At 48.2% G+C, this 25,407-nt stretch overlaps 10 protein-coding genes across 10 annotated transcripts; 6 read left to right on the forward strand and 4 right to left on the reverse strand.

The window, feature by feature from the left end:
* Positions 1 to 1,168: 1,168 nt before the first annotated feature.
* EURHEDRAFT_502737 (PTH11-like integral membrane protein) lies at positions 1,169 to 2,629 on the forward strand (the record flags this gene model as incomplete). Its single annotated transcript, XM_040785781.1, has 5 exons — positions 1,169 to 1,360; positions 1,415 to 1,451; positions 1,506 to 1,573; positions 1,633 to 2,074; positions 2,126 to 2,629. The coding sequence occupies 5 exons, from the start codon at positions 1,169 to 1,171 to the stop codon at positions 2,494 to 2,496; spliced, it is 1,110 nt and encodes a 369-aa protein (XP_040637643.1). The 3' UTR covers positions 2,497 to 2,629.
* A 449-nt stretch (positions 2,630 to 3,078) lies between these two features.
* Positions 3,079 to 3,640, reverse strand: EURHEDRAFT_378594 (uncharacterized protein; the record flags this gene model as incomplete). Its single annotated transcript, XM_040779087.1, has 2 exons — positions 3,079 to 3,558; positions 3,623 to 3,640. The coding sequence occupies 2 exons, from the start codon at positions 3,638 to 3,640 to the stop codon at positions 3,079 to 3,081; spliced, it is 498 nt and encodes a 165-aa protein (XP_040637644.1).
* A 2,344-nt stretch (positions 3,641 to 5,984) lies between these two features.
* On the forward strand, positions 5,985 to 7,241 carry EURHEDRAFT_458509 (uncharacterized protein; the record flags this gene model as incomplete). The annotated part of the gene is made up of 3 exons (XM_040784512.1): positions 5,985 to 6,248; positions 6,306 to 6,781; positions 6,836 to 7,241. The coding sequence occupies 3 exons, from the start codon at positions 5,985 to 5,987 to the stop codon at positions 7,239 to 7,241; spliced, it is 1,146 nt and encodes a 381-aa protein (XP_040637645.1).
* Positions 7,242 to 10,342: 3,101 nt separating this feature from the next.
* Positions 10,343 to 12,967, reverse strand: EURHEDRAFT_403674 (AP-3 complex subunit beta; the record flags this gene model as incomplete). Its single annotated transcript, XM_040780242.1, has 3 exons — positions 10,343 to 12,646; positions 12,715 to 12,872; positions 12,928 to 12,967. The coding sequence occupies 3 exons, from the start codon at positions 12,965 to 12,967 to the stop codon at positions 10,343 to 10,345; spliced, it is 2,502 nt and encodes an 833-aa protein (XP_040637646.1).
* A 297-nt stretch (positions 12,968 to 13,264) lies between these two features.
* EURHEDRAFT_458734 (uncharacterized protein) lies at positions 13,265 to 13,921 on the forward strand (the record flags this gene model as incomplete). Its single annotated transcript, XM_040784532.1, has 1 exon — positions 13,265 to 13,921. One exon carries the CDS (start codon positions 13,265 to 13,267, stop codon positions 13,919 to 13,921), a length of 657 nt encoding a protein of 218 aa, XP_040637647.1.
* Positions 13,753 to 15,678, reverse strand: nuf2 (kinetochore-associated Ndc80 complex subunit NUF2). Its single transcript, XM_040782198.1, has 4 exons — positions 15,502 to 15,678; positions 15,181 to 15,441; positions 14,207 to 15,121; positions 13,753 to 14,154 (listed from the first exon to the last, which is right to left on the reverse strand). The coding sequence occupies exons 1-4, from the start codon at positions 15,601 to 15,603 to the stop codon at positions 14,041 to 14,043; spliced, it is 1,392 nt and encodes a 463-aa protein (XP_040637648.1). The 5' UTR covers positions 15,604 to 15,678; the 3' UTR covers positions 13,753 to 14,040.
* Positions 15,679 to 15,941: 263 nt separating this feature from the next.
* Positions 15,942 to 17,055, forward strand: EURHEDRAFT_516237 (translation initiation factor eIF2B subunit alpha; the record flags this gene model as incomplete). Its single annotated transcript, XM_040786454.1, has 2 exons — positions 15,942 to 15,976; positions 16,041 to 17,055. The coding sequence occupies 2 exons, from the start codon at positions 15,942 to 15,944 to the stop codon at positions 17,053 to 17,055; spliced, it is 1,050 nt and encodes a 349-aa protein (XP_040637649.1).
* Positions 17,056 to 18,221: 1,166 nt separating this feature from the next.
* Positions 18,222 to 19,358, forward strand: EURHEDRAFT_378598 (mitochondrial carrier; the record flags this gene model as incomplete). The annotated part of the gene is made up of 3 exons (XM_040779088.1): positions 18,222 to 18,340; positions 18,402 to 19,101; positions 19,152 to 19,358. The coding sequence occupies 3 exons, from the start codon at positions 18,222 to 18,224 to the stop codon at positions 19,356 to 19,358; spliced, it is 1,026 nt and encodes a 341-aa protein (XP_040637650.1).
* A 38-nt stretch (positions 19,359 to 19,396) lies between these two features.
* On the reverse strand, positions 19,397 to 22,352 carry EURHEDRAFT_516239 (uncharacterized protein; the record flags this gene model as incomplete). Its single annotated transcript, XM_040786455.1, has 7 exons — positions 19,397 to 19,467; positions 19,489 to 19,702; positions 19,753 to 19,871; positions 19,959 to 20,079; positions 20,166 to 20,361; positions 20,417 to 20,481; positions 22,350 to 22,352. 7 exons carry the CDS (start codon positions 22,350 to 22,352, stop codon positions 19,397 to 19,399), a joined length of 789 nt encoding a protein of 262 aa, XP_040637651.1.
* EURHEDRAFT_413559 (uncharacterized protein) lies at positions 22,080 to 25,187 on the forward strand. The gene has a single exon (XM_040782199.1). The coding sequence runs from the start codon at positions 22,309 to 22,311 to the stop codon at positions 24,697 to 24,699; it is 2,391 nt and encodes a 796-aa protein (XP_040637652.1). The 5' UTR covers positions 22,080 to 22,308; the 3' UTR covers positions 24,700 to 25,187.
* The last annotated feature ends 220 nt before the right edge of the window (positions 25,188 to 25,407 follow it).

The raw sequence follows: 25,407 nt of genomic DNA on the forward strand, positions 1-25,407 counted from the left end.
AAAAAAAAAAAAAAAAAAAAAAAAAAAAAAAAAAAAAAAAAAAAAAAAAAAGAGAAGAGAAAAAACGAATATGCTCATCCCGAATTCCCGGGTCCCCCAATGCGCTGGTTATAATGCCCTGGAAGTATGATCGTCCCTATCGCGTCATTGGATGTAAAGAATGCAACTATTCGCCGAGGGTCGCTCGCAATAAGGCGATAGTATTGAAAAATATTGATCCCTAAGGGGTAATAAATGCTACTATCATTATTGCTATCAATGCGACTTCGGTGCCTCGCGATGTCCGGAGCCTGTTGTGCGGTGAGTTCGTCGACGCCTTCCCAGTCAAGCCGGGCACTAAGGGCCGAGGTCTCCATAATTCAGCCGTCTCTGTCAGTCAACAATACATAATAACGCCCCTGTCAAGGCCACGCTAACCCCACGAGGAAAGACTCCAAGACACTGGTGGCTGCCGGTTCCATGGGTAATCCATATGTTTGGACAGCTCGTGACTCTTGAAACCAAGCTGACTGACAGGCTATTGGGTTTTTAATATCCTCCATATTGGTGTTCTCCCCACTTAGTACATTTTTTAACATTTCACGGTGGAGCCCGTAGATGCTCTCAATTCGTTATCTCACGAACAGGGCATTTGTGATGCCACATGGGCACAGGGTACTCTCGACACTACTGCAAGTACTCACGGGCTTCGGAGCCGATCCTCGCCTCATTCGCCGCAATTGACTGGCCCTGACGCACTACAACATAGTGCTCGTGCTAAACACCGAGTAAAGTTTGGCAAGATGGGGACCGAAATGAATGAGAGGCGTACGTAAGAGTATATTGCGCAAAAATGCAATGAAATCGAGTCCCAGTTAAAGGCAGGCTGGCTCCTTTTCATCGCTGTGGTCCACGGCTTGAATTTTCCCTTTATTCTTCTTTCTCTTTGGCCCTGTTCTATGAGTGGCTCAGCTGTGTACTCTACGCTTATGGCACCGTGTTGTTCAGCCTGAAACACAGGCTTACCGGATCTCTGGGAGGCGTGACGCTTTTTCCTCTTTCGCTCTTTGTTTTTCTAGATCGACTTTCCCGCAACGGCATCCGTTCTCTACTCTCGAAAATACGCCCTCCTTTGAATACCTTGCGATTGCCGACATAAAAAATTCTTTGCGCTTTCACCAACCCCAAGATGGACGCCGGATTAGAGAATCACACCCTGTTTCGTCGAGAAGATGGGTCGGTGGCGAGAGGGAACCGAGCCCTAGTGGTGACGGCTGTGTTGACCGTGCTATCCATCCTGATCGTTTCAATGCGCGTCTTTGCACGAGTTGCGTTAATCAAGATGATGGGTCGGGAGGACTGGACCATTGTAATCTCATTGGTGAGTCTGGTTCGAACGGAAGACGCTGGACACATGTTAACGAAGGGTGCCCAGGTGTTTGCTATTATCTATCTTGGGTTTGTTGCTGGTGGTAAGTTCTATTGATAGTCCCATGAAGATATCAGATGTTCTGACTATGCGATAGAGACGCACTTTGGTCTCGGTGCACATTCTTCGACATTATCCAATGAAGAATTGATGAACCAGTTAAAGGTACGACAAAACGACAAACCTGTACCCCACTTCTTTAGAATGTAAGCTCACTGATACAGATGCTCTGGGCCGCCATCCCCATGTACAACGCAAGTCTGGCCTGCACCAAATTCTCCATTCTCTTCCAATACCTCCGCATTTTCCCCAGTCGGCCGTTCCGTATCTCCTGCTACATCGCCATGGGAATCGTCGCATTATACTCAACCTGGGCCTTCATCACCGGCTTCCTGACCTGCGTACCGGTTGCCAAGTTCTGGGACCGGACGGTGGAGGGTTACTGCTTCAATTTCGAAGCGCTGTGGTTCTTCAACGCCTCGATGAACATCGCAACGGACTTTGCTTTGCTTGTTATGCCGATGCCGCTTCTTTCGCAGCTTCAGCTTCCGCGGATGCAAAAGATTGCGCTATGTGGTGTTTTTGCAATTGGTGGATTGGTTGTGATTACTAGTGCTCTCCGGCTCTCTAGTTTACATACTGTTGCAAAGGACCCTGATACATCTTGTAAGTCATCCTGCAACATATCACACAAGAAGCATGCTAATACCCGCAAAGACAGCAATGTCGCCGCCGCCTACTGGACCGCTGCAGAATGCAACGTCGCCATCATCTGCGCCTCGCTCCCTTTCCTCCGTCCCGTAATCAGCTGCGTATTCCCCAAGCTCATGCCAACAAACAGCTACCGCCGCCACAGAACCGGCTTCAACACAACAAACCGCTCTCGTCTTCAAACAGAGCTCTACTCGCAACCCCGCGACTACGACATGTACACGATTGATGTGAAGTCTAATAGTGTGAACCGTGATCCGTTTAGGGGTATTGAAGTTACGACGGAAATGATTCAGGAATCGGGGAAGCCGAGTACGAGTCAAAGTGGTGTTGAGTCGACGAATACTAGCCAGAAAGGGTTGGTTATGGATGTATGAGTTATGTTATGTGTGGCGATGGTTTATGCTTTCGTTAGTAATTTTTCCTTTGTTTGATTGTTCGGATACCCAATATCATCAGATGTTTTCTTTTTTACCAATGTATATATACTTGTTGAATACATGAATCATGCACTTTATTTATGATGTCTTTTCTATAAATCCCTGGGTAAGGTACATTACAGGACGGGATTAGCTTCTATGGTCCCGTACAAAACTTTATTCTATTTTTGCCCCTCCAAATCACTACAAAACAACCACTTCGTTCTAGAATCATACCCATTTTCCAATCATTAATCTTCAAATACAGATCAATCTGGCCTTGTAAGGTAGCATCATGGGCAAGAATGACAAATCCCCTCCCAGAACCCTCGAGTGCCTTGTTTCTCTCGATTGCTTCCAGAGTTTGTTCATGGTTCGAAGTCAACGTAGGCGATACCCTGAAGAAGGCGTCTGTCTTCGTGCTGCTCTTCATCACATTTGTCTCGGCACAGAAACTACTATCCTCGGAGAACTCTGAGAAAAAAAGCGGCAGATGCTGCGGCGGCCGCAAGATACCCGCATGATGACAGCAATCACCGCCTATAAACACGAAGGTGCTTGGATCAGTCGTGACCCTAGAAAGTCCGCAGAGATGCCCGATGGAATGGACCAACGCATCGAGGAGGTAGAACGAGCCGTTATCGAAATAGACGTGGGCATCGAAAGGGCCAAACTGGGCTGTTTCTGCTGCATTTTTGAATGAGATATCTCTGACATCTCGGCCTGAATATCTGAGTCGAGGACCATGCCGTTTTGATTAGCTGGGTATCCAGGCCATACTGTGTCCTTGACATCCGGTCCGACGACTAGAGTAGTCGACGCCGGGAAGGCAGATGGGTCACCGGTGCGGTCGAAGTGATGATGAGGCCAGATAATTGCTTCTATATCTTTACTGCGGGTACTAAAATCGGAAACATTGGAGTCGAGGATGTCGGCGATATCTGGTCCGATGCTGACGTAGGCCGTGTTCTTGATCAAAGATACGATTTCCGCGAGAGATTTTCCAGTCGTGTCGCATGCCTAGGTCAAATAGGATATAGCGATTGCCATTTTATATTAGGAAGGAGTAGTCTGGGGCTTTTACCACGTTGGGGGCTTTCATTGGGAGTTCCCAGGATAGGAATGGGTTGAAGTCTAGTATTGTTCCTTTGCTTGTTGGTCAGTGCTGTTCTGTGTATAGAAGGTTGGGGGGAAGAGGTACAGGTCAATTACTCGGACGTCTACAGTTGATGTAGTTGTACGGATATTTAACGCGGGGAAATAGATCCTGTTGCTTTAAATCGGATCTCTATCAGATAGCAATCGAACATCCACGGGACGAGGTATCCAGCTCATCAAAATCAACGGCTGCTCCAGTACACACAGCCAGGTACACAGCTTTGGATGAAAAGTTTTCAACACTTCAGTATTGCGCAAACATGCAGCGGCAGCGGCAGTCGAAGAACCATGCAGAGCCCTTGTACATTAACAATGGAGGTCTCTTCGCTGGTCCTTCCGAAAAATGGAAACAGTTTATGTGATCCTTTGTCTTCCAGAAGTTCACGATCTGGGACACAACTGCTAACGGAACCGAGATGATGTTACTCTTCTCGCAGAAGGCAGGGGGGTCTCCCCCCTTTTGGAAGAAACACCCTAATTGAACGAGGTATGTCTCTCAGAGGAGGCTGTTCAATGCTGGCCATGCCTTCCAAATTGAGAGCCAGAGTAAAGAAATATCTTTTTGAACATCATGTAAAAAAATTCAAAACTGGACCTTGGACAATGGTGATGGGTGTTTCGGAAATTGACTCGGTGGTAAGGGTGAGATTGGGTGTTGGTCTGTATGCGCTCCCATAACCGTCAATATCTGAAGAATGACTCAAATAAAAAGATAGATATTCGTCAATAGATAGACGGTCTAGAAAAGATTCTACATGAAATGACCCCGAGGCCCGTGATTAAATAGGATAGGTCCCTAGCTATGCTGCTTCAATTGAATTAATTGAATTCATGGATGAACTGCCGTATCTACAGTCCACCAAATATGATAAAACTGTAGAGAATCCACTGGGGATACTGTCATGTACTCTGTAAGGATCGAAAGAATCTCAGATTTTGTGTCCTGGGCACCGAGATTAACAAACTACATGAGACTTATAATATGCTCGAATAGCATATTTGTACACTGATCCCACATATTGCATAACAATACTAAAATTATATGCATGATAAAGAGAATTCAGGTAGTTTCGAGATTCCAATGCTGCATGCTGCATAACATGCTGCTGCCCCGGCCTCCAAGGGCAAATCCAAGAGAGATCTTTCTGGCCTTCACCTGTAGAGCCCAGACAAAGGCCATTGCAGCAAAAAAAAAGCAGAGACGTCTCACCAGTGAGCTTCGCCAGCCATCCCAAAAGAAGCGACGAACCTACAGGCCAGAGGAATTGGCGGCTTGACCCCTTCGGCTGCAGTGACTCCCAAACACCTGACAAGCCGCTATGTTCAGCTGAAGTCAGGACACGCGTCCATTGGGGCATATTTACACCGGATTCAGACCCAGGAAGGTGCAACCTGTCAAGGATGTGGGTCGTCAAAGGAAGCAGTACACCATCTTCTCTTTGAATGTCGGCAATGGTGACGCCAACGGAATAAACTTTACAAGGGTTTGTAGACATATGGGCTACGAGACCCACTGCTTCAGAGGATTATCCACAAGGGCGGCTCCTAGGGGAGCCTAGATCTACCCCATGGGCATCTAGAACGGGGCGGCAGGAAGGGCCCGGAAAGATGAGGAGTGGGGACTGGAAACTTTGGAGGCAAGTAGAACAGCAGAAGGGTAGCAGGGAGGTAAGCTGAGACTCAGCCTAGGCCACACCTACCCTGCCCCGACAATACAAGGGGAGCACTCTTCGGAGGCTCAAAAGCCCTGCACATACAAGAGGTTTGGGGTGAGGAAAAGGATCGAAAAGATGATAGAAGGAGATCTGCCTCAGGAACTCACAGGGCCAAGATGCCGCGAGCAAGCTGCAAGCCTTGAGCTCATGGGAAATGGTCTGTCATAGCTTTAGGGCTTGATATGGACAATGAACTTGATCAAATGATGATAATAATAATAATGCTGCTGCCGCTCCTCGCTTACTGCAATGGCACATTCCCGTGATCGTGTGCTCTCTTGCCGTTAACAGTTTGGTCTATACGCAAGTTCACATGCTGAGTTTCCTCATTCCATTACTTGTGAGAGGAATATAGCAACTGATTGGTCGGCATAAGCAGGCGTAGCTGACAATAGCGTAAGTTGCGTCAACTGCAAGGGGGTATATTTCTTTTTCTTTTTTCTTTTCTTTGGGAGCCTACGATCTCGGTCTGGAGATTGATAAAAACCGAGCGTCCGATTCAGTTGATAGAACCTATTTATTTAGTCTCCCCTCCCCCTTTATTTTAGTACATACACTTACAATATGACTGAGATGACCGAGGTCCAAACCGTGGCGCACCAAATTACAGCAGCTCAGGAAGGCGCTATTGAGCCTGCAATTCCTATATTGGAAGAGCTTGCGCTTACTCCCTACGCATGCTCTTCTATCGAGCAAGTCTCTGGCGGATTTGTCAACTTTACTTTCAGGGGCTTCCTCTCTAACCCGCTCCCCAATGGCAGTAGCAGCGTCATTATCAAACATTCCAAAGACTTCTTGGGGTTTATTCCTGGGGTGCAGCTCCAAGCTGATCGATGTGTATGTGAACAGAAAGTTTCTAGAACTACATGTTGTCTGACTTTCCATCATTTGTAGCAAGGAGAACAACGAATCCTTCAAGCTCTCGCAAATGGCCTGAGCCCTATTGTCCATCAGAATGGTATACTGGTTCAGACACCTTGCCTTTACCACTTTATCCCGCACCTCAATGCTCAAGTGATGGAAGAATTTCCAAATGTCACTGCATTGGGTAAATTTCTCCTTTCTCCAGATTCAAACAAACTCTCAAGCTTACTTGTGGCAAACATCGGTCGTGCCTTGGGGCGCTGGTTGACGACCTTTCACGACCGTAGCTCAGGCCCCGGGGTGGTGCAGGAGGTTGGCTACAATGAAAAAAGCCGGGACTCAATGTATACTCTTGTGTCTGGCGGCGTGACCAAAGCAATGGATAGCTTCCCCAACCTCTTCTATGGACGTGCGGAGGATTTCCGGAAGTATGTACAAGAGGCAATCTATGGTGAAATTGATGAGGCTAGCAAGTCAATCGTCCATGGGGACTTTGCTGTTCGGAAGTAAGTGGCTTAAACACCGAAAGCATTATTTTTAATGTCTAACAATATAAATAGTATCTTGATCTCGAACTCGGCTGCTACTGGCGAGCAAGGTATCCTTGTTTCCCCTATCGACTGGGAAGTATACCACTTTGGCTGCATCGAATTCGACCTGGGACAGCTTCTGGGGGACCTCTACACGCATGAGTATTTCAAAGGCGTCAGTAGTTGTACAGCTCTGCTTCAAGGCTTTGCAGATGGTTATAAGCCATTGAGCAAGAAGCAACTCTCCTCCGTGGCAGTGTATACTGGAATTCACATTTTGGCTTGGGGACCTGTTGTTATGGCACCTTTAACCAGGGAGCAAGAGGAGCAGCTTGTGAGTTACGGAAAGGACCTTATTCTCAAAGGTAAGGAAGAGGATTGGGGGTGGCTAGAGACTAGCTATATCGGGCCTATCTTCAGAAAAGAAGCCGTGTAGCAAGACATCTTTGATCATAGGAATTCATACTTACATATTGTATAACAAGCATTGTCTAACCTTTGTAAGTGCTTCCTACACTTTGTCCTAGTAAACATTAATTCCCCTTCCCCCTTCCTTGCAGTACAGAGAAATGTCTCGAAGGGGTATAGCAGATACAGCCTTGAAAAGGGAGAAGTCGGCTTCTATTCAAGCAAACAACACATTCTCTGAACACAACTATATTGTCCAAGATCCTGTTATTATCCGAGATGGACAGAATATTGTGACTGCAATGGCTGAGCAAGACAAAAAAAAGAAAAAGAAAAGCACCATGTCCACGGAGAGTAAGAAAGACAAGCGAAGAACAAGAGACCAGGGAAGCGAACGATAGAAATAAACCACTACCACATTCCATACTGAACAAGCATGAAAACGTCTATAGCATATTTATGGCAGCTCTGGCGGCCTTCTTTTCTCCTATTTCCAGTCAAATTTACTTCCCTGCTCTCCCAATCCTCGCGCAGTACTATGACAAAATCACGACTCTAATTAGTCTGACTGTCACCACATACATTATTGTCCAGGGTATTGCACCGGCTTTTTGTTGGAAATTTCGCCGATATCAATGGCCGTCGACCAGTCTATGTCCTGGCTTTCATTATCTACACTGCAGCAAACATCGGTCTAGCTATCCATGATAACTGTGTAGCTTTGCTAAGTCTGCGATGTCTCTAAAGCGTCAGGAGAAGTGCCACCAGCTCTATTGGATACGCAGTTGCCGCTGATATTGCAAGTCCAGCCAAGCGGGACAAGTATATAAAGCCGATGACTGCTGGCTCTACGGCTGCTCAATGCATGTATTTATACAGTGTATCTTCCTGATTGGAAGGATTGTATTGCTTAGCAACTAATACGGTGGAAACAGTTGTCCATCAGGTTTTGGCGATTGATATTTATCTATTGTCTTGTATCCTGCCTTCACTTTCATTGCCAAGTGGCGGGTCATATTCACCTCCAGCATCCCCGCTAAAGTGTATTTAACTCTTTTCTGCTTTAATAATATATCTCCAAGAAACTGGACTCCTGCAGTGATTCTACGAGCTTTCCCATACCACCCCAGCAAGCAGCCCATCACATTACCGGTCTTCTACCAGTCTTCTACTAGACAACAAACCAGACAATGATGATATTGATAAGCCGAGCCGAGGTGTTGTTTTTCTTTTTTTTTTTTTTTTTTTTTTTTTTTTTTTTTTTTTTTTTTTTTTTTTGCTACTTCTTGGAATTTATGTTTCGTATCGCCAACCAAATGGACTATCGAGAAGAGCCATGCAGCGGTTTGTCATGTTAATATAGGTTATTTACGAGTCTCCGGTGCTTTTCATGAAGGATGATAATGAGTTTACTGATGGTGCACGGGTTTGGCAGGACTTGCCTTGTTTCAGTATAATGCTGTGTGGGAGATGGAGTAGTAAGTTTCATTTACTATCCACACGCTATCTTATTAGGTGCTGACATTTCAGGTATTCCTACTCCCGAATCCGCTAGCGAAGCCCATCACTGAGAGAAAAATCCAAACGGGCTAATCGCTCATTTCACCAACAAAGGCATATAACAAGGCCAGTACCGAGCCATCGTCATGATCCATCGTGCACTGGAGTGTAACGACGGAAGATCGCGAGAAAAGCTACATCTCCAACTGAGGAAATTAACTATTGCCTGTCGCGTACCCACTGCCGGAATATACTTGATCTTGTGTGCTCCTAAGCTCTTCGAGGCCTGTAAGCAGCGCAAGTGTCAAGACATTGAGGCGACTGGGGTGCTGTGGAGGGGAGAGTCGGCTCGACAGTATTCGGTTGCGCGATGGGAGTTTTGGGAAAGTCGGCTTGTGGTAATTATTGATCATCCTGATGCGACAGAGGAAACTAGGGAGTCATGTAGAGCTGCGATTGTGGCGATGGATGCCGTGGGACAGGAGTACATTAGTCGTTTAAACATCTATATAGCATCATTTTCTATACTGCGCGACAGCATGACAACAGCCACTCGAGGCTAAATTATGCAGAATCTTTAATCTCTCGGTATTTCCATATACTATCTCTCATTTGCCCTCATGGCTCTTCATGGACTGTGAATGAAAGTCTCAGCTTGCAGATTGTATCTCCTAATTAGCGCGAATTACCAATCAGTCCTTCTACTATTCTCAATACGGTCAGCATTGTCTTCATCGAGGTAAAGAGAGCTCTAGCTACAGCGCCTTCTTTCTACTCGAGACAGCGTCCACCCGTGAGAATTTCAAACTCCCCAAAGCATGCGACATAATGAACTGAAACTCAAGGATACATTGGGTTGCTATTTTGCCGATAGGCCCAATATTCCGAGGCATTGTGGCTAGAGGCATGGGTAGATCAGCGTCAAATCTAGCAAGCTTCACCTTATTTATGGTTTCGCTATTCACAAGATGAGCAAGCTCTTCAAAAGGGTGCTCCTATCTTGTCGCAGTATTTGCAGGAGCACCTGTCAATTACCATTCATCGGTCAGGCAGTACCTTAAGCACATTTTATTGGACAGACATAATTCTGGTGATATTGAAGAGGTATGTCACATACGGCCGATTCTCTTCGACAAGGAGCTCTTTTTAGGGCCAGACAACCATGTTGGAAAAGTCTAGAAATATTCTAGAAGCCTGGAATAGATACATGGAGCAAAACGTGAGCCTATTCTCCTACTTTATATATATATATATATATATAAAACCTGGGTTCGTAGGACAGTTAATGGAAGAGCGAGACTAGTTTACAATAAAATATCCTCCTTTTATACCCCAGAATGCCGATGATCCCTTCTGTTCACCGATTGTTTGCGATAGGGCCAGTGACCAGCAATACTAGCTTTTGCTCGTCACTGGGCATATGTTGACATGGCAGGGCAATGGGACAGCTGTGAGGATCTTATGATGTTACTGCGAGGATCGTTGGACCGGAGCATAGACCAGTGATTGTTATGCTACCTGGGTTATATGTATCGGTGATGATAATCTAGATTGATATTTGAAGAACATAAGCTGAATCAATACAGCGATAATTCAGAGCCAGTGATATTATTCGTTCCAAGTCTATGTCTATAACCCTCTCGAAGGCCCGGGCTGAGCATCGCGCTGTGTTAATAGTTGTTGACCCTCCCTGTCGTCCTCCGAGTCGGTCTCTTCCGCTTCCTCGTCGTCTTCCTCGGAATCTGTTTCTTCTTCCTCGTCTTCATCGTCCTCTTCTTCTTCCGAAACAGTCTCCTCTTCCGAATCAGTTTCCTCCTCGGTCTCGGTTTCACTCTCTTCTTCCTCATCCTCCAGCCACTCGTTCAGACTCTTCTGCTTCGTCGGCGTGGGACCCTGCATACGGCCATTTTGCCTCTTCGCAGCCGCAACACTGTCATGTTCCTTGAGTGCTCGATCGAGTCGTTCGCCTGCTGTCAGGGAAGCTCTTTCACTGAACTCTTGCTTCACAACGCCTTGGTCACGGAGATTATGATCTGGTTCATCGCCTGGTGTAACCCAGTCGGGAAGTTTCTCATAGCCCTTCAGGCCATGGAAGCCGGCATCCGGTCCAAGGACGAGTGTAGAGGAGCCAATGAGAAGTTCTTTGCGCGTCTCTGATGGGCTGGGAGCATGCGGTATAGGTTTCGGGGCGAGAAGGAGCAGATTAGCTAGCGGGAGTGTAGTAGGAGAGGCAAGGAGAGCCTTGTAGAGCCGTGCGCGGTCACGGAGGTCATAGGATGTGTCGTATCTGGCGAGAAGGAGAATGTACCGCCAGAGTATTGTGATGTTGTCTTCCTCTGGTTCTTCTTGCGGTTTCTGTTCGTCTTCGCCCTGTTCTTTTTGTTTTTCTTGGTCATCGGTCCATTCGTTACTAAACCGTTCGACTTTTTGCACAGGCGGCGGTTGCTCTTTTGGGGGGTTGCGTAGGAGGTGATGGAGGTACACCTTGGCGCCGAGTAAAACAAGTTGCTGTTTCACAAGCTCTGGTTCATCAGTGAAGCCTGTTACCAGTAACCTTAAGACATCGGGCGCAAAATTTCGCTCAGGCTCCACGCCTGCAAATTCTCCGACGAGCCAGACTATTGTAGCTCTTGCGTCTGGGCAGGTCGTCGAGCCAAGGTACTTGACCAGCTGAATCACAGTTCGCTCATGGGAGGCGGGGTCATGCTGAATCAAGTGTCTGATCACTGTCAGCGACTCGGAGACCAGAGTGTCATCAAAACTCGTAATCTGATTGAGCAGGACGCGTAGACAGTGATTCGCAGTCCTGGTGTCGCTCTGCGCACAGCGTCCGATTGCTCGAACGCTTTCTCGAACAAGATCCCGGTCTGTGCTTCGGGAGAAATGCTCCAGTTCGCTTACGATCACACTCTTTAAATGTAATCCACAATGGGGAAAGATGATGGTTAGGATCTCCAGCTTGAGACGCCAAATATGGGGCGGATCCGTGGAATGCACCAAGTAATGCGAGACGTACTTGGCGAACGGCTTCGGGTGACGCAAGGCAACGGAAACGACGTTATAAAGAGCGATATGTTGTATATCTAGGGGGCTTCGAAGGAGCGCAACCAATGGACCAACCGCCGAGTCAAGGTATTCTGGTGGGGCCAGGTAGGCAAAAGAACGTACGACGCCGAGAATGATAGCCGAGTTGCGATTTTGTAGAAGGCTCTTGCAGGTTCGGAGAAAGATCTCTAGATCAGGATCCAACACTGGAACTTCATATTCTTCACCGTCATCTTGACCCTCAGCAACCTCTTCGTCATCATAGAATCCCTTGGACTCCCCTTTAGTCACTGCTCTCTTGATCTTCTGAGTCTTGAGTGGGAAGCACTTGCGCGCATAGGAAGTCAAAAGACGCAAAGTCGCAAGTTGACTCCATTCATCCATATCAACCAGCTTCTTCACCAGGCTTCGATAATGCCTGTGAACCAGGTCAATTCTATCCGGGCAGACTTCCAAAAAAGCAGCTACAGCAGGACCAGCAACGAAATACTGGCTATCCCCAAGTAACGTAGATATGTATCCAATCAACTGCGACAGGGTATTCGGTTCCAAGCGATAGCATTTCGGGATAGCTAACGCAGCCGCCTTTCGCACATGGGGACTCATATCACCGACCCCTCGTTTAATCGCAAGACACACAATCTGGTTTATGACCGGCACGCTGATTCCGGACATCGTTCGTAGCGCCATAGCTCGTACTTGAGGGTTCGTATCCGTAAGAGACTTCTGGATCGCATTGATGGACAAGAGCGCCAGGTCGGGTTCTGCCTCCGCATGGTGAACCAAGTAGACGTAGACCAATTTCTTGACCTCGAAACTCGTGCTGGCTGCATTTTTCACGACCGCGGAGAAGAATTCGAGAGATAGCTCAGGATCTTCATAAATAAACTAAACGAAATAACAAAGCCAATGTCAGCGATTCCCCATCGTCCGATATATTATGAAGGGACCCGTACCGAAATGACCTTCCGCAGACCGTCCAAGACCTCTTGTTCATGGCGACTGTCGAGGAGCTTTTTGATATAAGGGACATTATTATTGCGAGAAGAGGAATTCAAATTCGACGTCCGGTTACTTGTAGCTGACTGCGCTGCTTCGAGGGTGAGCTCTCGCGCTGCCCGAGTCGTCGTTAGCCAAACATACCAAAACCAACAAATACACCACCTTACCTGTTTCCAGCATAGACGAAATCCGAGATATTGTTTCCATTTTCCTTTGACCTAGGCCCTTTGCGGGCAGGTTGACAGTGGTTTTGGTTGCTGAGGGACCTGGTAGATTATTAGGTGTTGTTCCGCGGCGGCGGAGAGCAGCCGCAAAAGGCAATCGGTATCAACGGACTAACTTCTCCGTCCTCCGCATACAATCCACGTGCGACAACTATGGCCTACCAAGAGTGTCTTGAACGATCATGAGATTAAGGAACTTGGGCAGCAAGTGAAAGAAAGCTCAACGATCCTTGTCAGCTCTATGTACGGAGAAACTTCCGGTGTCTATTTGGATCTCGCTATGAGCCAGCCACGGAGGATAATATGGTCTTGCGAATTGGTGACAGATTTTCTGGGACGAATTCTTCATCGTGAGAAAGTTTCTTCTAAAATCATCGTGGTCTGTTCGACGCGAGAACACTTCTTGGGACAATTGGCGGCTGCTGTACACTACGGAACGACAACGCCTGAAGGCCATGAATTGATTACAAAAGCAATTGGATTGCTCTCCCGGTCACAGAACGTTAAATTAGCTTTCTGTGAAACTCTTGAGCATCTTCGAGCCTACATTTCTGCGTTGGATATTGCCAGTACCAAGCAAGAAGACAATACTTTGGGTGAATCAAGTCCACGGCTGTTGTTGGCGGTCCTGAATCCCCTTGCTCTACATCTTTCTACTACTGAATTCTCTGCGCAAGGGCTGTCGAGAACTCTGGCAGCAGCCGTGGAGGCCACTGCTCGGCAGAAGGTGGACCTCGTGCTCTGTGAATGTGTAGATGTTATGGAAAACGCCAACGATGAACATGGCGAAGCATTATGGAACACGAAAGTGCCATTGCTGAACGGAACTGCTCGGATTGTGGCAGAAGAAAACACTTCGAGAGTGCCTGTAAAAAAGGTCGCACAACGATGGTTTGAATTCGATGATGACAGGAACATATATAGACAACAACAATAACGGAGAATGAAAACGTCAAGCCAGGAAAAACATGCACAGAACTCCCTAAACCAACCGCCCGGGTATCCTAGAACCAACCCTTGAACTCCTTGAATCATGATCCATTGGACTTTCTGCCTTCACAGACATTTCTCCATCTCCGTGACATACAGCTTGATGTGCGACTCTAGCTTCAGATATTGATCATGAGCACTTTGAATCTCATTTTCAATGTTCTCTTTGAGATCGGCCATCTGCACAAATCGTTAGCCATGCTTCAAATTGGATGAAGTCTGTCCTGCCTACCTTTTTCTCTGTCTGCTCTATCCGGATTCTTCTCCTCTCCATGTCACGTTGTTTCTCCGCACGCTCTTCACGGAGCTGCTTCTGGACGTTCCGGAGCTCCTCCATTTGCGCTTGTGCCGCTTCTGCCTTTTCTTGGGCATTTTTGCGCAATGCTTCGATCCGCTCATTCCACCGTGCAAGTTGGCGCTGCAGCAACTTCTCTGTTTGCTCCACTTCTCTGACATTGTTCCCCCGTTCCGAAATAGCTTCCCTGTTTCGTGAAGCTCTTAACTCCTCATCCTCCTCTTTCTGCAGCTCCACGGCGATGTCCTCAAGCAACTTGACGCACGCCTGCACATCGTTCCCCACAACTGTAAACGTGTCCGAAGAGGTCTGTAAAGCACGCGCTCTTCTTTCCATCGCATCTATTTGAGCCTTATCACGCATCAAATTCTCCGACAATTCACCCAACGAAGACTGAAGCGTGGCTGGGCTTTCCAGAACATATGGCCGGAGCTTCTCAACTTCTTGTCGACTGCGCACGACCTTCTCGGTCTTCTCTTCCAACGAGGTTTGACGCCTTCCTTTGTCGGCCTTGGCCCGTTCCAGAGCCTCCGCGACCCGTTCTTGGTTTCGTCTCAATTCGAGCAGTCGTGATTTGAGCTCATCATTCCGCCTGACTTTTTCCTTCACTTGCCCTTCGTTGGCCTTGAGACCCCGCCGCATTTCTTCGAGGCGTTGCTCCATTTCCTGATTCTCCACGTATAGGGTATCAATGCGCGCTTTTGTCTTTTCTGATTTGTTGAAGTGTTCATCGATGACGGCTGTTTGCGACTCGCGAAATCTAACAAAATTAATGAGATATGAGAAGATCTTGATGAGTCGGTCATGCGTAGGTCTTGTTAGGTCTGAAAATGTGAAATCGTTGACACCGCACTTTTGAGCGCAACAAGTCAATCAATGCCATAACCTTGGTATAGAAGCTCGGAACGTACCTCCATCATCAGTCTCCGTAAGCTAATAAAGAAACCCATGAGATTTCGCGTATCATTCGGGACAAGATCCGGATAATCACCACCAATGTCGTCCGCCGCTGCGCGCATAGCAGGCTCAACCGTCTCGCGAGTGATGTTCATCAGGAGCTCCGCAAACCATTCCATCACCATCTGGATTTGTTGTGGATTCGGCTTAACCAGGTCAGCGGTGTTGAACGGGATTCCGATATCGTTAATACATCCTGCAATTTCTTTATCGGGCTAATTTATGCTGTGGTCAGTTACTGCGCGCGACAATATCAAGCATTGTGCGAAACTCACCAGGCGCATCAAAGCATCATTGTCATCCTCTTTCTTCCGACCTCTGCCCTGGTGTTGCTGGTTTCTGTTGAACTGCTGGCTCATTCGGTTGTTGTACGCCATTTTGATCTCGGAAATTTTTGGAGAGAGCACTCCTGTTGCTCCTCCAGATGTCGACTGCGGGCTCTTTGCTTGTCGGGCGGAAGTGTTGCAATTGATTTGTTTACCACCGCTGACACGGGCAACCTAAAACGAACTAGTGCGGTCGGCGAGGGGCATATGATGCAAACAGCGCAAACAATTATCTCTCCCACGCTTTCTTTTTATGACTCTTTCGGAGCAAGTGCATTATAGAACAGCATATCTCACAACAGACAAGGCTTAAAAGAGTACGCTTGACGGATCGGCTTTCTCGAATAAATATCTTGTTTGAAAACAGTTAACAAGGAACACGCCTCACAATGGCGCCTGCACCAGATTCGTCGAAGCCATTCGAGCAAGTGACCCTAATAGCTAAGCTACTAATTTTGAAGATCTACCTAGGCTAACGGTCACTGCAGCATTGTCGCGACTTACAATGAATTACTCCGCTCTGATCCCGATTTGACGATGCCAATCGCGGCCATCGAAGCCCTTGTCCTCCTCCTCACACACTCCCCCTCCTCGACAATATCGGAGACACTCGATTTACTCAACAAGTCCACCGAGCATTTGAAGAATTCGATTCCGAACCCTATCGGTCTGTCTGCAGGCACCGATCTTTTCCAACGATATCTGATTACAACTCTACAACGGCCCGGTCAACTGGGACCTGCGGGGGACTTCAATGCGATCCGCGCGCACTTGCTGTCGAACGGCCGGTTGTTCATTAGACGTGCAAAGGAAAGCCGTGACAAAATTGCTGCGTTTGGGAGAGGGTTTGTTCGCGATGGCAGTACGGTTCTTACGAACGGTGGATCTCGAGTGGTTGCGTCATTGCTGCAAAAAGCTGCTGATGAGAAGGGTGGACCGTCTGCGGTGCGGTTCCGTGTGATTTACGTTCTCTCGTCGTCGAAAAATGTTGAAAGCTCGCCTGGCGCGGAGCCAGAGGGTATGGAGACTGTCCGCGCGCTCCGCGAGAAGGGTGTCCCTGTGGCCACAATCCCCGAGTCGGCTGTCGCATACGCTCTAGGCAAGGCGGACATGGTGATCGTTGGTGCTGAAGGTGTGGTGGAAAATGGAGGAATCGTGTCGCGAATGGGAACCTACCAGATTGGATTGCTTGCCAAGGCAATGAGCAAGCCTTTCTATGCTGTTGCGGAGAGCCATAAATTCGTGCGACTCTATCCGCTTGGGCAGTACGACCTTCCAATTGAGCAGCGCGTGATCGACTTCAAGACGGAGGAGGAGATTGCAGACGAAGCGAAGCAACAGCCTCAGGAGACAACAACAGAAACGACTCCGAAGTCTGTTGCAAGGAACAGTTGCCAGTCCGTTGATTTTACGCCACCGCATTTGATCTCCGCTCTGATTACGGACAGTGGTGTTCTGACGCCTAGTGCTGTCAGTGAGGAGCTGATTAAGATTTGGTTCTAAGTTTAATGTCTTACGGCGTTCGGACGTGTTCAGAAATGTGATGATGACCCATTTTAGCCAAAGACTTGGTATCGAATTAACGACTGGTCCATGACCTTCATATTGTTGTACTTGCTGCTAGCTGCGGCACTGGCCCGCCTGGTAACTCTACCACATCTGACTACTAGTAATCAAGTAAGAATGGAATCTACCACCTATCTAGAACGTCATATCATGACATAGATGGAATCCTGCTGAGATATTCAATGCCCTAGAGGATGATATGAATAGTATTCGCCTTTGCCGCAGACATGTCAGGTTGGTCTTTATCCCACAAATCCCATCTACTCCGCCATCTTCGTAATGTCTCTCATCACTTCTAAATATGTCTGTCCACGTGCCATCACGGGATCTCGCCCAGTGGACCAATCACGCAAACCCAGCTCCGGCTTGCCCCGTCATTGAATATCAGACTCTGGACACTTACGAGGCTATATTTTTTGTCGATTCTTCGTCTTTCTCATACCCACCCTATCGACTTAATCATATCATCAACTTATTCACCATTATCCTTCCGTAACCAGCCAACACGCAAGCAGTTGCCCGCGTCATACCACTCCATTAAACCCCCACACGGCGGTGAACTAGTAGTACAAACTACTAAGACAAACTATGGGCGCCGAGTCATTAACCGCCCTCCGCGCGGACGATGACTACGCTTACTCGAACTACTTTCCTTCTGGATCACGCCACGAACATCGAGAATCATTCCAGAACATTGACGACAGCAATAACAAAACCTGCTATAATAACAGCAATGGGTCCTCCGAGTCATGGTCCTTAAAACGACTCTTGAGTCGACACGGGATGCGCAGGTATCGGGTGTTGGAACGGGAGCCGAATCGATTGCGGAAACGGGGCGTTTGATTCGTGTATTTTCTGTCTTTTATGATGATGGATGTTTCCTGACTCTACCTGTACATATCTGCGAAATCTTGAAATGGCCTTCTGGATGCTTGAGTCGTGCTTTGGCATACCTTGGAATGATAATGAAAGGCGGTGAACATCGGCTGGGGATGCGGAGTGGAATGGCAGATTTTTCAAAGGCGGTGAGACAGCGGAAAACCTAATCAAGGATTTTGAGCTCCAATTTTGTTATCTCCCCTCCTGCAAGATGCGTTATCGAAATGCAAGAAAGCGCAAGGATCCAGGGTCGCCAGTTTGATGAGAGTGTGTCGGTTAACACGGCTCATGTTTTAGAAAAGAAAAAGGCCCCAGGGCCTTGGGTGCACCTTTTGGCGGGCGCGTACGTTTTGCTTCCCTACATCGGCGGTTGTATACTTGGGTACTGACTAGGATTTGTTCAGCTCTGGAGGTCTCGCCACTGCGATTGTAACCTCTCCGCTCGATGTTCTACGGACAAGACTCCAATCCGACATCTATCGAGTCTCCGATCGCCCTTTCGCCGCCTCGTTCCCCACGCCGAAAACCAACACAGCGAACATTATCAGCTCCATCTACCGGATAGAGGGTTGGCCAGCGTTTTTCCGTGGTCTTGGTCCGAGTTTAGCGGGTGTGGTGCCCGCGACTGCGATCAAGTTCTATGTATACGGGAACTGTAAGCAGATTGGGGCTAATTTGCTGAACCACGGACAGGACTCCCCGTTTGTTCATGCTCAGGCCGCTATTTGCGCCGGGATAGCGACGGCGACGGCCACGAATCCAATTTGGCTTGTTAAGACACGGTTACAGCTTGACCGGGCTCAGACGCATGCTGGGGAGGCTCCGGCTCGGAGGTACCGAAACAGTGTGGATTGTGTTAGGCAGGTGATACGCCATGAGGGTATCCGTGGTTTATACAGAGGAATGAGCGCGAGTTATCTCGGGACCGTTGAGACGGCGCTGCACTTGGTTCTCTACGAGAAGTTAAAGACAGTTTTCAATCAGTCTCTGAAGACAACAGAGGGAGCAAGCCCTACCTGGACCGAGCTTGCGCACTGGGCCAGCACAAGCGGCGCTGCAGGATCAGCTAAGCTAGCTGCAAACTTACTGACATATCCTCATGAGGTGTGTTTTTATCCTGGTTTTGACCTTGGAGCTTTACTAACGGTCTGCAGGTTGTCAGAACCCGGTTAAGGCAAGCGCCTAAAGAAAACGGTATTCCAAAATACACCGGCCTCGTGCAGTGTTTCCGCACCGTCCTCAAAGAAGAGGGCATGGCAGGTATGTATGGGGGACTGGTTCCCCATACGGCTCGTTCTGTGCCGTCGGCCGTCATCACGCTTGGCGTGTACGAGTTTGTACTGAGACTCGTTGGCGTGTGAGCACGCTGCTACTGGCTTTACTTTTGCATGTATTATTATCAGGCGTTGGGCGATACGTCTTTGTATATTATAGACCGGTTAATGAGCAATGACTTGACTGATGACCGTACTACATTATATATAAACCCACATGCACCTGCAAAAGCCAACCCAGTCTCGATATTTCCCTTAAGCTCCCTAACAGCAACCTCAAGCAGTTCCTTCTCTCTCTCCGAGATCTCTCTAATAGGCAACGTTTTGGTCGTACTAGCCCCGCCTAACACAATACTCACGGCAAAATACCCAATTCCGAGCTCAGCAGAAATCTGTTTACCACCAGGAATAGCAGGTAGGTAGATATGCGCCTATCTCTGATTAGTCTCGTCCACAATGCACCACATTAAGTCGGGCTCACGATGAATAATACCTCCCCATCCAACTCAACCGACGGCCCCGCCTGATTATAAAGCGGTAAGATAGTAGCACCACTATGTCCCCCAACAACCGGTACTTCAAACGCTCTAGGGCCCGAAACTATTATTTAGAGTATGCGTGATAAACGTAGATGCACACACGACATCCAGAGTCGTCACGCCAAAATAAATGAGCTGCGTTGAAGACCCCCCGCCTTTTCAAGGGTTTCGGCTGCGACGGGCAGGAACAAGTTGACGGGTTTTGTGACGACGCAGAAGATTGCTGTTGGACATGTTGTTGCGATTGTGTGAAGATGGAGTGGGTGATGCTGGCATTTGTTTTGAATAGATCTATTTTTACATTGTCAGATGTTATCTTGAGAGAGACAAGACATTTGTTGTGGCGCATGTATACATCTCTAGTCATATCCGGCTTCCGGGCAATACCAGCTGTTACAACGTTGATATCTGCGTCTGTGAGCGCTTTCTGAAGACCATCCTCTGCGGCAAGATAGCCAGTGACTTTGGCTCTGGTATCGACGTGGTTCAGGACCGTAGCGATGCCGGGGACATGGACGAGGTTGTATAGAGAGATTTCGTCGAATAGGTCGCTTAATTCAAATTCATCGCTTACAACGCAGATTTCTCATAAAGGAGAGGGCTCACTGTTTGCATAAAAGACTAAGCGGAGTGCCGATTTGGCGGGCGGCGCCGAGAAGGGCTATTCTTGACTATGCTTGCGTCTCTTCATTTGCGATTAGTGATTGAGAGGAATTGGACTTGCAGTACAGATGCATATTAGAGGAGATGAGTTCTTAGTATAACTGTTGTCAATTTGAAATACAGATCTAATTTACCCGCCATAGTTGGTTTAAGGTGAAGGTTCAACCGCACGGGTCAATCCTATCGGTTTGTTTGACTTTGCGGATGATTAGTTATCAGCACTAGGAAATAGTTTCTGGCTTATTTGCTCTTCTGGAAATGGAGAGTGAAAGAGGCCATATCGGGGAAATTGACGTGTGAAAGAAACAGCATCCACTCATCCTGGGGCAAATTGGATGGTCTGTTTGCGTGCATATCGAAGTCAACGCTTTCCTTTCACCCCAATTTCTTGGGAAACCAGAAACCAAAACCAAAGCGAGGACACACATGAATTGACTCATGGACGCAGGGAGGTCAATGATCACCCCCAGGATGTGCATGACAGGCGTACTAGTTTCACCAAGGCCGCCAAACTATTGGCGGCCTTCTTTGTCGTTGGCGTTGGCCGACATGACTCGAGACAAGCTGACCTGTACAGAGTATCTGTGGGATAAATGCAGCGAGACCGTTATGGAAAAAAGCGGTGCAGGGCGAATGTCCGATAATGCAGAGTGTCCTGTGTGCCTGTACGGGGACGTGGGGCGTTGACGTGGTCCTATCGGGGTTGAGTAGAAGTTGGAAGCCCTATGCAAGTGCTGGCAGGATCATCGTCTAGCGTTGATAAGGGTAGTATAGGATAGTATAGTATATAGAACCCTGTCATGACATAGAGTGACTCGTGTACTATGGACTTGTGGTTATAGGCAGGGTTCTACAGTAGGTATGTACCCTGTAGAGCATGTCTTACTACTGACTAGACATGGGCTAGTCACCGATATTCGACTCGGCAAAGCTCCACAGAACCTCATCAAAGTAAGATTACAGCGGGGCGGACAGACTTGGTAATTGGTGATTACGCACATGGCTGTTCTACCGTGTCTGTCCTAGATACAGTAGAGGTACTCTTCAGTACTCTAAGTACTCATGAGTACTCTTCAATGCTCTCCAATGCTCTCCAATACTCTTCGATGCTCATAAATACATGTACAAATACAAATACAAGACTGGACATGTGTTTGCACAATACCTCGGTACTTGTACCGTACAGCTAATTATGCTAATTATGACAAGCAACTAGGTCCAGACCGCACAGACTCCCGTTAATTGGCCCGGTGGGTCATTAAAAGTGGATAAATTACGGTACTATGTTACGAACCGTTGCGTTTGCCGTGGCATCGGCATATACTCGTACCTGTACCTGTACCTGTACCTGTACCTGTACCTGTATTTGTACTCTATACTTGTACCTGGGATAAAGTAGGGGAATGATAGATGCAGTGTGAGTACTCTGTACTGAGTATTCGTACTGAGTACTCTACTTGTAGATAGCATACTATGTGAGAACAGGTCTGTAATACCGATACATACAAGAATAGAACTAGACATGTTTGGGTCACGGCCGGCCCCGTTGATGATATGCCATAATATTTGCATTTGGTCTATTGCTGCTTTTTCTGATCATTGCCCCTTTGGCTCTTTCTTTTCATTCCTTTTTGTCTGTCTTTCTTTTCTTCTTTCTTTCTCTCTCTCTTTTCATTTTTCCTCTCTTTTCCACCTTCTCTCTTTCTACACTCTTCTATCCCTACCCATACCCTGTACCTGACATAACTGCCCCCACGCATTCCTCCCTATGTTTACCCTGTGTCTCCCCCAATGACTGTCTCCCTTGTATTGACTGTCTGATCCATCACATCGACATGGCCATATGGCCCTGGAGTCGCAAGAATAAGCGGCACACCATTCAGCTCGGGGATCCTGAAACCGCCACTACAGCCTCACAGCCTGTCCCTGAAATGGCCTCCTTTGCGCCCGATGTTGAGCCTCGCCTGACTCGCAAGAAATCTAAGCGTCAAAAGAACCGACACTCCGATTCCGCCTCCATGAATAACAGCAATATGCTTGCCACTCGCTCCGCCTCCTCTCAACTTCCTCCCCGTACTGCTCATAGTCAAAACACTCATCTCTCACAACCTTCACATCACTCTCAACCTCTCCCTGCAAAAAACGGTCGGGCGCAAAGACATCCGCGTTTCGATGACTCTTATACTGCCCGTTCGGGGCCTCAACAATCCGCCATGTCCCGATCAACTTCGTTAAAGGGGAAACGCGGCAACAACAATGGCCACGCCGTGCTCAAGAAACGCCTGAGCCAGCGCAAATTGAACAAAATTGCCCGCGAACAGGAGATTCGTCTCATGGCCTCCTGTCCCATCGATATTCCCCATCGTCCCGGTGATCCGGTACCGGTCGCTCCTGCTAAACGCGCCCCCAGGTCGCGGAGTCGACGTTCTGAACGTCATCGCTCCGACACTAGTTTGTCCGTCCGGGAATCCGCTGCCTCGTCCATGTCGGATATCCCTGAAGCGTATACTTTCAAAGTCAATGCTTTAGCAGCCTTTACTCCAAGACCTCTTGTTCGCTACGAGGCTCCTCGGCTGCCTACTTCTCGCAGTAACAATGCCTCTGCCGCTTCCACGCGACGAGAAAAGCTACCCACCTTGACCGCATCGGAGGAGAACCTGTCCAGACGACGGGTCGACCATTATGTCGATGACCTCGATGCTGGTGGCCTACGTGAGTTACTTGAAAGAGATCGACGCCGGCAAGAGCGTCAAGCCATTGAGAAACAGGAGAAACTCCAACGCAAACTTCAACGGGCTGCTGATAAGCAGCGTGCGGCCGAAAGCCGTGCTGCTGAAACTGCTGAAGATTCCGGGGCCGTTGAAGACGAACGACAGAACTTCCTCGAGGGCCCCAGTCGTCCTCCGACCGCAGATGCTTCCAGAGAACCTGATTCCAGGAGCGATGCGATTCAATCTCCCGAGCCTGCGGGATCGTGGCTGCGTGATTCTTCTAAAGATCCAAAGCGTAGTCATGAGACGCTCGAAAGCGTCCACGTTATTGGCAACATTGATGACAGCTCGATCCGTGGGCCACCTAAGCTGGTTCAACGGCCAAGTTTTGCTCAATCACAGGACATCAGCATGTCTCGCACCACTCTTTCGCCAGCCCAATCTCAATCAACGTCTCGTCACGGCCTGGGCAGTCCAACATCCTCCCAGATTTACGGATTGGGGGGACGGGAATCCCTGTCGGATGCTTCCCGGACCGTGGATTCGGAACGACGCCTGTCCGACCACAGTGGCATGCGTACGAACACCTTCTCCTCGCTCTTCCGCCGTGGCAGCTCGCGGCTTAAGAGGAGATACCGTGAGCGGTTCCACGACCAGACGTCGGACTTTTCCTCCCATGCATCACATGCATCCCGCGAATCGTTCTCTAGGATTCCTACGCAGTCATCAGCACCAGGTCCCGCACCTGCGGCACCATCCCCGATCCCGTCACGACCGCTCCCCCGTTCCACAAACACCGTCAAACGGTCGCAGTCGAAATTCACTGAACATTTCGGAGATGAACCCTTGTCGCCGCCTGATTCCCGACTACAGTCACCTGACATTGTCGAGGAACCCGAAGAGCACCCGGGTAGTATTCCAATCCCAATTGGAACCGCAATTGGAACTGCATATCCGATTCCCGGCTCAGACTCTGATCTGCCGGCTGCTCAGAACCGTCACCGTTCATGGATGAGCGATAACATGGACGATGACAACGTGCCATTGTCCCAGTCTTTGGCATCAATTGATTCGGAAGGCTCGTGGATGTCGGGAAACTTCTTGCGTCGCATTTCCCAGCGGAGGTCCAACCACCCCGTCCGACACAGCACGGGTCAATTCGAGGGTCCCGACGATGCGTCTCACGTGGAAGACCCACCAAATTTTGTTCGCTTCTCGGCAGGCAACGACGAAGAACAACGCACCAGTACTGATGCCGTGGGGGAGCCAGAAGCCCAGCAGAATCTTCGTCTGCCCGACGAGGACCCGTCTGAGACATGGCATACCGAAGTCGCCAAACGACCGGTCCTGGTGAACCCAACCGTGCGGCCCAAGTCGACCGAGGGCATGCTTAAAACCATTCAATCGCTATCACCCACCTCTGCCGAAGCGGAATTTAGTCCGATTGAAGAGCATTCGGCAGAGCTTGACTACGCGACTGACGAAGATGACCATACTCATGGTCCCGTCGCGTAAACAAAAATTGCATTTCGTTTTCTTTTACTTTCTTGGGCATATTCTCTTCTTTCCCCTTTCTCATTTTTTCTTCTCTTCAAATCATCTGCATTTGCATCTAAATGTTTTTAATACCTCCCCCCTACTCGGTACATACCATCACACTGTCCTCGACAAACTGTCACTCTTTCGGACATTTCATTCCACTTTCCTTTGTTTCTTTTACCTTACCTGTCACTTTCTTTCATTCACCGATCCATCCTGTGTCCCGGGTTGCGGGCAATAATTTTCTTTTTGTTTGATTGATACCCCTTGTGATGTGTGCAGTAGTTGAGAGGAAACGAGTTTTGCTAGCTGCATATACATACATACTTTAGTATCTGGAATGGACATATTGCATTCTGTTGCTTGGGATACTGTAGGATGTGTTGTGTTGTGTTATTTTTTTTTTTTTTTTTTCTCTTTTTGGTAGTCAGGCCCCTGTGTATAGATAGTAGAGATAACATGTGTACATACTTGTGAATATATATACTTGTCTATTATTATTACGTTTCCCCGCTCCAATGAAGAAGCACATACATCAAAATTACACTCAATTCATCGCATTATTGACGAGTATTCTATCCATCCGTACCCCGGGCTTGAAAGAAGAACACGCGATGTACTTCCGTATATTGATTCGGGGTTACTCAGGAAAAATATTCGCTGCCGCTGCCACATGTACGAACG

Source organism: Aspergillus ruber, assembly GCF_000600275.1.
Source record: "Aspergillus ruber CBS 135680 unplaced genomic scaffold scaffold00018, whole genome shotgun sequence".
In the NCBI taxonomy this organism is placed as follows: domain Eukaryota; kingdom Fungi; phylum Ascomycota; class Eurotiomycetes; order Eurotiales; family Aspergillaceae; genus Aspergillus; species Aspergillus ruber.